We start from the raw sequence: 12,643 nt of genomic DNA on the forward strand, positions 1-12,643 counted from the left end.
ACCGCCTACTAATTGATATATTTGGTAAATTAGTATATCTCTTGCCTGTTGAGAGAAATGAAATGCACGTATCGTGCACGTGTGTGTAGTCCCATATGCATCTTTCTGTGTACAGTGCTTCTAACTTTATGAAGACTTGGCCAAATTTCTTATCATTTTGATGATTCCAGAACCTTGCAGTACATCTATGCTAGATGATCTACCTTTTCTGATCGATTTCACTACGTTTCTTTCACAATGCAATCGCATGACCATAACTGGTCTTTAGCTTTAATTAATTTAAATTGAGAAAAGAAAGAAGAAAAAAATGTTTGGACAGCCCTTACAAAGTTTACTGTCAATCAATTGCATTAAAGGGTAATCCAACCCTTGTAATAAGTTCATTTGTATGAGAGCAGAAACGTAAGATAGTAATAAGTCCTAGGAATGTTATGACTGTTTGAAATATAAGATGCCAGACATGCTTAAATCTTCACAGGAAAGCTTTATATGTCATTTCAGAGATGAGCACTGTATTTCATATTGTGATGGTTAATATACAAATAAAACAAAATAATATCTGGGAAAGAGTGTTTTAACTTTTAAGAATGTATACAATCATTCTTCTTTTTTCTGTATCAAAAATGATTGCCAAGCAGACATAATTGAATTTGAACCTGCTAAAAAATGTATCCTTAGATATGTAATGTAACACAAATGCACAACTGTGACCATTCAAATGTTCCTCCTAAAGATTAGTACAGACATTGGACTTTTCCTCACAGCATACAGATATAGTGATCCAAACTCATTCATAAAGAGTAAGGGCATTTAACTGTTCCTCTTGAATTCATAGTGGCCCTAACCAATGGAAGTAATTTCAAGGGAGAGAGCGGCCATGTCCCTAGGTATATGTTCAGGGTAGTACCATGTGACTCCTAAAGATTGGGAAATTCCTCAGCAATACATTTGTCATCTTGGCATGGGCTCGGGGGACGGACATGTATAGACAGCACTACTCCAATCGCCACAAGTCACATCTAAAACATCAAGTCTATTCTGAAGAAAGAAATCCACCAGCTTGGGGGAATCCCTTGATTGCACATCACCATGACCAAGTTGCCCATACTTGCCCCACCCCCAAGTATACAGCCGCTTGTCATCTGCAATATAAAAGCAAAGAAAAACACATAAATTCTACTAATTCTGAGTTGGAAAGTAACTCATAGCAAAGTCACTCTGAACAAAATAAAAAATGAAAAATAATATACACAAGTATCTTTGAAGTTTGCGGACGATCCTACATGTTTGATAAATGATTGTATTACATTTGTTACACTTATAATAACGTTATTTTGAGGTTCAATATAAGAAAGATCATTTCAACATTAATTATGAAACTCCTGCTGTATTGTCTGCATAATAATCATCATGAAATATTGGGAATGAAGGCCAATATATGAGCTTGACTACTCTTTACTGGATTGGATACACATTTGTGTGACTGTATTTAAATAAACTTAAGGTACAAGCAACACTTATGCAGTTTATATATTATAAAGTGAAACAAAATACAGTGATTGAAAATATCAAGGAAAACAACATTTGATTGAGAAATTTTCAGACAGGCATCTTTAGAATACAAAACAGGATTTTTTCATAGATATTCATAGATATTAGTGTAGCAAATTAATGGCAGAGAAATTGGCACAAGACCATGCACTTCAAGTGCTTACCGTACTTACAAGAGACTGCTGCAGTATGTCTTGACCCGCAGCTGACCTTTGACACATTGACCCCTCCAGGAAGGTCAAGCACGGCAGGGACCATCTGAAAAGAAATCCGATCTGCCATCACATGACTGCTGCCCTCTTCTGTCCTGCTGCTCTCCAGGTCAGGAGGCAAGCCGAGCTGTCCAGACTCGTTCCATCCCCAGATGTACATATCTCCAATGGCTGTATTTCAAAACAAAGATGAAGCCATTGAATGTACTTTGTGTCTGACGCCTTGTCCCCAATGCTATGATGTAGTCAATTTCCAACCTGGAATATGTTTTCCCAATTCCTGTATAACGATATGTGTATACGGTACTACACGTTTGCTGGGAAACCAGCAGTCTATCACAGATAACTTAATGGCAAATCATTTGTGAGGTCCCACTTGTTTTTTTTATTAATGATGTCATCATTTTTTTCATGACCCTGAGATGTGAAAACTTTCACAAAAGAACATGACATTTTGATCCTCAAAAAAGTACCTTCATATGACACATATACCAGTAGGATACATAGACTTGTTTTTTCCTTCTCTTTTTTGTTTTTACAAGCAAGTCCAAGATTCAAAATGAATACGGATCAAGTCTCTGAGACAAGACTAATGAATGAAGGATCCATTATTATCTACTTTAACAGATACATACATGCCAACATTTGAAAATCAGAAATCTGTACAAATTATGCTATTTTCAAAAAAAAAGAGGAACAATCCTAACTCTCCTATTCAATACTACAGACAAATTTGTACAGGAAGAGGAACACCTGCATTAAAATGATAATTATCTTCTCCCAAAAAGAGAAATGTTCCTCTTTAATCTGAACAGTTGGCATGTATGCAGATATAATTTTAAGATAAAATCAGTTTTATTAACATCCATCAATCAAATGCAAGTCATGCATGCAGCAGTGTAAAGACACATATGCTCCTCCAACATTTGCTCTGTGGTCAATCTCCTACAGGATTCAAACTCCTAACTTCAACCCTGGACCAAACACTAATCTAATCTTACCCAAACAAACATTGGCAAACCTTATTCTTATCCTTCATCTTTAAAGGTGTAGACTATTTCTTGTCATGGGATTGCATCGTGAAAGAAACGTTGTGGAATCGATCAGAAAAGGTTGATCATCTAGCATATAAGTATTGGTGTGTACTGCAAGGTTCTGAAATCATCAAAATGATAAGAAATTTGGCCCAGTCTTGGTACAGTTACAAGCACTGTACACAGAAAGATGTATATGGGACTACGCGATATCTATCTAGTCCGAATAGATATGATAATTTACCAAATTTATTGATTAGTAGGCGGTTTCCCGGCAAAATTTGTATTATCACGTACCTATTAGTCAAAACATATTCTTTCACATGATTGGTTATGAGAGCTTCCATTTCATTTATTGAGAGGGGGCGTTTCCAAAACTGTTCTTTACCTTTAATATAATAAACATTGGGGCAAATGTCACAGGAGCAAATCTCATATCACCAAGTCAGCACATGATAGCTTACCACTTATGCAAGCAGAATGCCATCCTCCTGCACTAACAGTCTCCATGGGAACACATGCAATGGCTTCAAGTAATTTAGGTACATCTTCCCTTTCTATGTCCCCATGACCAAGCTGTCCTCGGCTTGGTAAAAAGAGAAATAAAAAACATGAATATAATCACATTATTAAAGAATGAATTATAATAATAACTATTGCCCCTTTCATCCCAGATAAGTGTCCATCTCTTAAGGTATTATTTCCCTTATCAATGCTTTCTCTAAAATAGTTTATAGTAAATGTTTATCAATTTGTCATGGAATATAAGAAAATTTCAAGATAAGTGATCATAGGTGACCTTGGAGAGACCTTATTTGTACCACCTTATGAATAACTCCTTAATAATATATTCAAAAATTAGACTCGGTGATAGGGGGCCTTACATTAATAGAATTTTAGCGAGTTTTAGCTACGGTACTAAGATCTTGACATTACAAGGCTAATAATTTTTAAAGAAACATTTTTAACCCTTACTGTCCTGGGGGGGGGGGGGGGCTTGGAGGCCCCCCCCCCCCCCCCCCTCGACGTTTTCAGAGATTGTGCCACAACCGCTTGGAATTTTGAATTGTCGTTTCATAACTTTTTTTCCCTCAAGTCTTACGCACATTTTGATACCATTTTTTGTCGAAAATCGGATGTACCTGTCAGGTACAAGCAGAAATGTGAATAGAAGTTTAGATGTATTTCTTCTTAAGTGGGAGATATGAATTGATATCAAATTTGCATGAATTAACATTGTTAATTACATAAAAATAACTATTTTGTGAAAAGAACTTTCATATAAATAATGAGTTTCAATTAACATTCAAAAAGTGGAGTCTGACAATTTTTGTAATGATTCTAGTTCCATGTATATTTCCAGATTTGATATTCATGAATGAGTATTCATAATTTATGCAAATTAACCTATGCGTTTTCAAATATCATAAAAATAATGTAACCTTATGAATTTGAGATGAAGGAAACATTTATTCAATACATTTTAAACATTCTTCACAAGTCTACAGACAAATATGTAGAGATTTCTGGAAAATGCATAAAATTAGCATTTTGCATAATTAATTAGGCTATAATGACAAAAATTTGCATATTAGGAAAAAAACTAATTATACCATCTTGTTCCTTATGTAAATATCTACAAACATGCACATTGTTGTGTTCATTGGACTTTTCCTCCAAATTTTAATTCATTTTTTTTTAATAAATGGGGGGGGGGGGCCTTGGAGGCCCCCCCCCCCCCCCCTTTGATTAAAAAAAATGAATCTAACAACATCCCCCCCTCCCCCCTTTCGAGTAAGAATTTTTTTTTGGGGGGGGGAATAGGGGGAAATCAGGAAACATAAGGGAAAATCAGGCAGAAAAAAAATAATAAAATAAAAAATAAGGAAAAAAAAAATTGGGAAGAAAATAAAATTGGAAAAAAAAAAAATATTGGGAAACCGATTTAAATCAGGCAATTATCAGGCCTCATAAATGGACTTACCTTCCCATACCATAGGAATAAACCAGCCCCTGAGCAGTCAGCAGTAGAGCATGTTCCTTCCCACAAGCTATCTCCTGTACTCCAATGGGCTGACTGAATGGACTGAAGATGTACATGTATGCTCCATCTTCATGCCTTTTTATCTTTCCTGGTTGTTTTTCTCGACCTTTTTTCGAAGGAAGGAAGGAAGGAAAAACAGTGTATTTAACAGTAAGTACCGGTAAGCTGCAGGATAGATTACAATAATAATTCTTACAGATTTATGTACATGTAGACTGTATCAAACACGCTATCACAGTAAAGGTAATGTTTGTGTGCTTATAAGATGCCTTTTAGGTATTGATGACAAGTTTTATTGCTAAAGTTGCACATGGAAAATACTTGATGTGAAAGGGTAAGTAAATGAAATGATGAATACTGTACTGTATCTAGTGCCCTTCAGGTAAATGGTCTATAATTTGTGATTGTTGATATCCAAAAGATAAATAACATTTCACTACAGGTCTTGTGTTACACACTATTAACCCTGCCATAGCTACAGGAGAAGAGGCCTCCAGCTCAGTTAATTCCTTTTTTTTTAAAGAGGAACATAGAGTAAAAGAAAAGGATCAAGGGGAGATGGAGATGAAAGGACCCCTTCCCACATCCACCCTGATTAGTGGCCCTGTTAATTTGTATTTTGTTCACTAATGATTGAGCTGACTAGTACCCCCCCCCCCCCCCCTGATGTAAAGTACCCCCTTGTTGGCTAGACCTATATCATACCACTGCTGGCACTGATAGTGATACCTACCAAATGTTGCTAGGACATGTGAATCTCCAGCAGAAAGATTTATAAACCCCACAGTTGACAGTTCTTTGGCTTTGCAACTGAGGAGGGCATCATCCGCATCTCGCAGACATCCATCATTCGTACAATTTTTAAGCTCCTCTTTCTGAGAGTCGCATATCTTGTCATTGATCTTGTTCCCTTGCTCTAATATTGTCACTTGGCTTCCTCCAGTTTGGAGAACTGCAGTAGACCCACAAGTAGATTCCAACAGCACCTTATTGACCTCTGGGGTAGTACTGTTGGTAAATTCCCTCACAAAGCATTCCCCAGAGTCACTTATGAAGAAGAGTTTGTCTTCATGTAGACATAGTTTTCTGGGTGAAGATGAGACAATGTTGCCAAGGTCATCTGAAAGGTCGATGAGCTTTCCCATCTCTCCATTCATGCAGCCCATTAAGAAACCTGCAATTTGAAGTTTAAAGTAACGCTATACAGTGTGCATCTTTACAGAGGATACCTGTTTAAATTGAGGCTAACAGAAGAGTATCCCCTAAATTAAACTACATGTTACAATTTACATCTGACTGGTCTAAATGCTTGGCTTGGCTAAGAGGGAGGGGGAGGGGGAGAGGGTTATCACTGCGATTAAAAAGGAAGGGAATTATCAACATTATCAAAATTGGCCTGTAACTGTAAGTTATGTAATTCCAGGTCACTATGTTTGGCATCATCACTTGAGAATCTTAGTTCTTAGTACGCTTGTGAGGAGTCAGGGAAGGTCATATAGTGTTTGCCCTACCAGAATCGGTATATTTTTATAATTGCTCAAATTGATGTAGCTGACATGTTCATGTCATCTACTAGCAAATTTGCTATTATCTGGCCCCTTTTTTCAACAAATAGTTTCTATTTTTGTATAAGTAAAATCATTGTATGAAAATGCATTGATTGCTGTTGGTAAAAAAATCAAATCAAAAATCAAAAATGACAATGAGAGAGCCGACCTACCCAAATCAGAGGCTAACGAACGAAAGAGACAGAAAAATTCGGTCTAATCACTCGCGCTGTACTGCTGTACATTGAATCATTGTCATTAAATCATATTTTGTAGCATATACTGAATATAAGCTTTTGCTACACTTACCTAAAGAAGAAAAAATAGTAGCGTTCCACTTCAAAATTAAGCTGAATTGATCGATGTGCTGGTCTGAAAGATTTCTTGAGTAATTTTGAGTTACTCGTGATCGCGATCGTGCTCCACAATTGTCATCAGTTTTTACACGCAAGGCGGCCGGGGAGTTCCCCGAGCATGGCACTCACTGGACCGCTCTCCTTCATGCGAGCAAGCGTCGGTCCTCATTTCACGTTTTAAGAGCGAAATATCCAATTTCATAGGCATCATCAGGATCCGCATGTCAGTCCTCTGTATAATTTGCTTAAAACCGTTGAAACCAAAGACAAATGCATCACTTGGATCCATCGCGCCATATATTTTAATCCGAGAACGTACTGTTGATGTTGACGTGCGTTGATCCTGGCCGGAATCACGTAGATTATTGGTATCCGAAAAAGGCCAATTTAACGGTGCCAATTTAATGACGACTTTATGAAACTAGCGATTCATTATAGTGTAAAAGGCATGGAGATTGTCGCCGAATGCGAATCCCACTGGTGCGAAAGAGCATTATTCTAAAAACATATCCGAAGTATATTCATTTTTTTTTACAGGACAAGTTACGTAGTCTCTCATCCAGGGTCATTATTATATTTTTGTTTCTAAATTTTTCCTTTCTTGTTTGCTTCAGTGTTAGAGTATTTTTCGGATTTGTGTTGACCATCGGTCGAGTGCTGTAATAGTAAACAAATCCTGGCTTCATGCACGGTATCAGGGGCGGGGGGGGGGGGGGCGTTGGGCGGTGGGGGGGGGGGGGGTGGAGGCGGGGAACGTTTTTTTTTTGGGGGGGACACGTCTCCCCTCATTTTTTTTTAAGGGGGATCGTCCCTCCCCCCTCAAAATTTGAAAATGTGCCCCCGAAAAAGGTAGCAAATACTAAAGACTGCAACAAACTTAGGTTCTGGAGGGCCCAAAAGTGCAGCGTGTAGACAAATAAAAATGCAAAAATCTTTTCACTCGGAAGCTACGCTCCCTTGCATAATAACCTTCTAAATGTATAAGTAAATAGGCCTACTGAGCAAAACGAAGTGTGAAAAAAGTTTATTGCTTGTTTTTATACTATAGTTTTGCTAAGAAATGTAATTTTTTAATAAAACCAAAACTTCAAAAATCCGTAAGGGGTAGTCCCTCTCATTCACTATGCTCCCTCGCAATATTGATGGGGGGGGGGAGCTTTGGGGAAGTCCCCCCCTCAAAAAAAATCATTCAAACGTGGTTTATTTCTAATTCGATACCAGTGATTTACAAATGTTGCTGAAATGGCATTTTCCCTGACTTTCCGGGGGCTCTGCCCCCTGGACCTTACGGTCCACTTGCTTCGCTCGGCTTGATCTACCTGATCGTAAATACTTTAGCCAGGACCTGAGTAACATGTAAGAGTGATGGTGATGCGGGTTCTTTTCTGCCCCCCCCCCCAAACGTTTTTCCTCATTACGCCACTGCTCCCTCGTCCCTCGCATTTTGCCCCCCCCCCCCCCGGTCGTGAAAGGAAATCGCCGCCCCTGCACGGTATGCACCATTATCAAATTCGATCTAAACAAAATAATGTCACTGCATCATTCTAAATTCAGTCAGCCTCTTTTGGGCTGCCACGCAAAATAATGTGGAAAACTTTTTAGTCAGGATGTTAAAGCCCGTCTGTACTAGTTTGGCCGGGGGGGGGGGGTTAGACCACACAGAGTGGTCACTGACAGGTGGCTATCTCATCAACTCAGCTCTCGATTAACATAACAAAAAGTGGATCATGGGTGACCAACGGGCACCGTTTAGGCGTTGTTTTCTCTCCAGAGGGCCAATTAGCTACAAGTAGTACAGTGGGGATTCTAAAAACAGAAATAGCACGTATTAATATTTGTTCTTCTTCTAATTCCGATATTTACTTCAAGCTTGCTAATATCAACATTATTATTTGTATTCCCGATTTCTTTAGATTTCTTTGGATATATTGTTGTTGATTCTTAATTTTAGAAAACGGTCATTATTCATAAGGGTCATCATTCATATTTAATGACCCCGATTCATAATCGAAAATGAGGGTTGCCATCATAATTATGAGAAGAGGGTCGTACTCGCTATAATACAAAATCGGGTCGAAATTCATAGGCCTAAGGGTCCCTATTCATAATACGAAATAAGGGTCGCTATTCATAATACGAGAAGAGGGTTGCTAGTCATAAAAATCACATAGCAAACAAAATGATAAGAAAGGGAAATGTTGGCTGTGGCGTAGCTCTGGGGGGGGGGGCGACACATGGCCCCGAATATTTGTCGCAAACATTATGAAAATTTACTTTCGTGACAAGACGAGATAGTTTACAAGCAAACCACCTCATCAGGCCCATATAAATAAATATGAATGTCTGACATCTGACTGTCCGAGTCGTCATCATAAGCGTAGAAGGCGAGGGGAAATATTTCATAATGTAGATGTGTTTGTTTTATAATGATCTATCTTGTTTAATGACAATTCACGTCAGCCTTACTCCTCGTTTGTTTTGTTCCCTTTATTGTATTTTTTTATTTTGTTTTGGCTATTTAATGTCATTGACTCTTTATATTTTGTGTGTGAACCTGTATGGATGCATACGTGTATTTGAATAATTAATACGTGTATTTTATCTGTTGCTTAGGATTTATCAGGTCTCGAATTAATTAATATTAACTTTCCTGAACCTGCATGCACATTTGTATTTACATTCCGTTTTTTTTTTTGTGTTTGTTATGTATTCATCATTATATCCTGCCCCCTTGTTGCTACGAGGAGGGCTAGATATCCCACCCCAATTATAAACAAAAACAAATTCATCACGGCATTTATTTTTATTTATTTTTCGCACTAGACCTTATCAAAACCTTCTGACCCATCACCACAAGGCGTCGCTAGACCTTTTTTCAACGGGACGGAGAGGGGGGGGGGGGGGGTGTAGAGGCCACCGATTATCGACAAAACTAGCCACCAATATTATTACCGACAAATATACTAATGCCAATGTCCCAATATCAACACATTTCACCCTATAAACACGGGGCTAAGAGCTAAATTAACGTGTCAAAGATCTTGAAAGTTGTATTCATGATGTACGAAAATGGATGAATGATTGCTATCTCAAACTAAATGACGATAAAACAGAATTTCTCTTGTTAGGCTCCAGACAACAACTTTCCAAGATTGTTATAACTCATATACGTGTTGGTTCTGTGCACATTGCTCCTTCAGATAAGGCAAGAAATCTTGGTGTCATTTTCGATACAAGCATGTCTCTTGATGCACATATTTCAAAATGTGTGAAAGCTGCCAATTATCATCTTCGTAATCTTCGCGCTATAAGGAAATTTTTAACCCCCCAAACCACTCAACAATTGATTCATGCTTTTGTAACATCTCATCTCGATAACTGTAACTCTCTCCTTTATGGACTTCCTAAATACCAAATTCACAAACTACAAAAGGTTCAAAACGCAGCTGCCCGCCTTGTCACTAAATCTAAACGATCGACCCATACTACTCAAATACTCAAGAAACTTCACTGGCTTCCAATAGAACAGCGTATCAAATATAAAATTCTACTACTCACCTACCGTTCACTAAATGGATCAGTCCCTGAATATATTTTCTCTCTTTTTAATATCTCTTTAAGTTCTCGTGCAGGTATTCGTTCCTCTAATTCAACAAATTTAACACAATTAAGAACAAAGAGGAGTTGGGGAGACAGAGCTTTTACAGCTGCTGCACCCCGGTTATGGAACTCCCTACCCCATTCAATCAAAATGTCAGCCAATCAAAATGTGTTCCAAAAACAATTGAAAACCTATCTAATGTCTGAGTTCCTTAGTTAAGACGTAGTGTATTTCAAAATATGATGTAATTAACGTTGTTGAATTATATTTGATTATGTTAAATTATTTTCGTTCAATGTACTTACCTTGTTAGGCGCCTTGAGTCTCTCTTGGGGTGGATATGTGCGCATTACTTTTTTTTTTCAGTGCGAAAGCTTTGACATTTCATTAAATTGTTAAAGAAAGAAGACGATTCGTTATACCTTTCCCGACTCGTAATCCTATTCTGAATTTAGTTTTCCCCCTCCCACGCGGAGCGCTGAAGCTTTGACATTTCATTAAATTATTAGAGAAAGAAATTCTCAATCGCAGTTCCCGGCCTCTTCCGCTTTGCCTTTTTTTAATTATTAGAGAAAGAAGACGATTCGTTGTAGCGTTCTCGACTCTTAATCCTAGTCTGAATTCAATTCACCCCCCCCCCTCCTCTCCCGCGCGAAGCGCTGAAGCTTTGACAGTTCATTAAATTATTAGAAAGAGAAGACGATTCGTTGTACAGTTTTCCATTCCTAATCCTTGTCTGAATTCAGTTCCCGGCCTCTTCCGCCTTGCCGTTTTTTTTTATTTATTAGAGAAAGAAGACGATTCGTTGTACCGTTCTTGATTCTTAATCCTAGACTGAATTCAGTTCCCCCCTCCCGCACGAAGCGCTGAAGCTTTGACATTTCATTAAATTATTAGAGAAAGAAGACGATTCGTTGTACCGTTCTCGACTCTTAATCCTAGTCTGCATGAATTCAGTTGCCCCCCTCCTGAGCGAAGCTTTGACATTTCATTAAATTCAACTGGGTTCTTTAATGTACGACTTCGATTCTGGTGTCCTTCCACAGGCTCTAGTCAGCATTTTTAAGAAAAATAGTCAAGTTCATGACCATGCTACACGAAATGCCTCTGCGTTTCACTTACCCCAAGTAAGGACAAAGTTAACTTTTAATACTTTGGTTTTTACTGGACCTAAATTTTGGAACTCTCTAGGCTCTAGCGTTAAGCAATCTGTTAGTCTCTCTTCATTTAAGTGTAAACTTAAGGTTTATCTTCTCGATAAATACTGTGACTCATAGAGTAGTTCATTTTTGTAGTTATTATGGTGCCAAGATATATTATGTATTACTATAAATGTAAATTTTCTTCTTGATATTAATATGTGTCTAACTGAATATTTTCAGATTGTCAACCTCTTATTCCCTCCCCCTGTTGTCTTGTGCCCGTTGTGTGCTGTGCCTATTGTCGATGTCCTGTAGTCTTCTATTATTTCTCATATTTTCTATTTTCTCCCGTCTTGTCTAGTCTCGTCTCTCGTTTTGTTGTTGTTGTTGTGTGTGTGTACACTTCTTGTTTTGTTATACCCCCTTTTCCCTATTGTATTCTTAGGTAGTCACAAATATCTATTCATCATGTTTTATCCGGCTCAGAGGGGACCCTAATAATTACAAGCTCTGCTTTTACCAGGGTCTCCTCGCCTTTCTTTTAGTTAACTTTGTTTTTATCATTGCCATAATTTGTTATTTTGCATTGTAAATGTGTTATGTTCCAATGTTATGCTCTGTATGTCATTTGAAAGAAAGACGAATAAAATCTTATCTTATCTTATCTTATCTAAATTATTAGAGAAAGAAGAGGATTCGTTATAATGTTTTCGATTCTTAATCCTTGTCTGAATTCAGTTTCCCCCCTACGGCGCGAGGCGCGGAAGTTTTGCCGCTTCATTAAATCATTGAGAAAGAAGACGATTGGTTGTACCGTTCTCGACTTCTAATCCTAGTCTTAATTCGGTTGCCCCCTCCCGCGCAAAGCGCGGAAGCTTTAACGTTTCATTAAATTATTTTAGAAAGAAGACGATTCGTTGCACGACTCTTAATCATTGTCTGAATTTTCAAAAATGTTTCTTTGTCCGATGAAAAGTCACAGTTCGTAGGGGGAAAAAATGCCGGCCGACCGACATAATACATCCCACCGAATTAACTTCTGCATTGATATAGTACACGAGGATCGAGCAAGAATAGGGACTTTTAGATTCGCACGAAGACAATAGGTCTATGCTACGCTCGACGTCCTTATTTAGCACTGCCTTGAATGGACGTC

The 12,643-nt window shown here is 38.0% G+C and overlaps 1 protein-coding gene across 1 annotated transcript; it reads right to left on the bottom strand.

Moving 5' to 3' along the window:
• Nucleotides 1-239: 239 nt before the first annotated feature.
• LOC582264 (RCC1 domain-containing protein 1) lies at nucleotides 240-7,070 on the bottom strand. The gene is made up of 6 exons (XM_030985867.1): nucleotides 6,698-7,070; nucleotides 5,575-6,015; nucleotides 4,782-4,947; nucleotides 3,262-3,383; nucleotides 1,725-1,934; nucleotides 240-1,142 (listed from the first exon to the last, which is right to left on the bottom strand). The coding sequence occupies exons 2-6, from the start codon at nucleotides 6,005-6,007 to the stop codon at nucleotides 952-954; spliced, it is 1,122 nt and encodes a 373-aa protein (XP_030841727.1). The 5' UTR covers nucleotides 6,008-6,015; nucleotides 6,698-7,070; the 3' UTR covers nucleotides 240-951.
• Between the last annotated feature and the right edge of the window lie 5,573 nt (nucleotides 7,071-12,643).

Source organism: Strongylocentrotus purpuratus, unplaced genomic scaffold, assembly GCF_000002235.5.
Source record: "Strongylocentrotus purpuratus isolate Spur 01 unplaced genomic scaffold, Spur_5.0 spur5_scaffold_15, whole genome shotgun sequence".
NCBI classification, from domain to species: domain Eukaryota; kingdom Metazoa; phylum Echinodermata; class Echinoidea; order Camarodonta; family Strongylocentrotidae; genus Strongylocentrotus; species Strongylocentrotus purpuratus.

Bases quoted from the DNA above. Each gene is read 5' to 3' on its own strand.
- LOC582264 (XM_030985867.1), bottom strand. From the start codon at position 6,007: ATGGGCTGCATGAATGGAGAGATGGGAAAGCTCATCGACCTTTCAGAT. The intron at 3,384-4,781 runs GTAAGTCCATTT...CTTTTTACCAAG, and splicing joins TATTCCTATGGTATGGGAAG to CCGAGGACAGCTTGGTCATG. The intron at 1,935-3,261 runs GTAAGCTATCAT...TTTGAAATACAG, and splicing joins GCATTCTGCTTGCATAAGTG to CCATTGGAGATATGTACATC.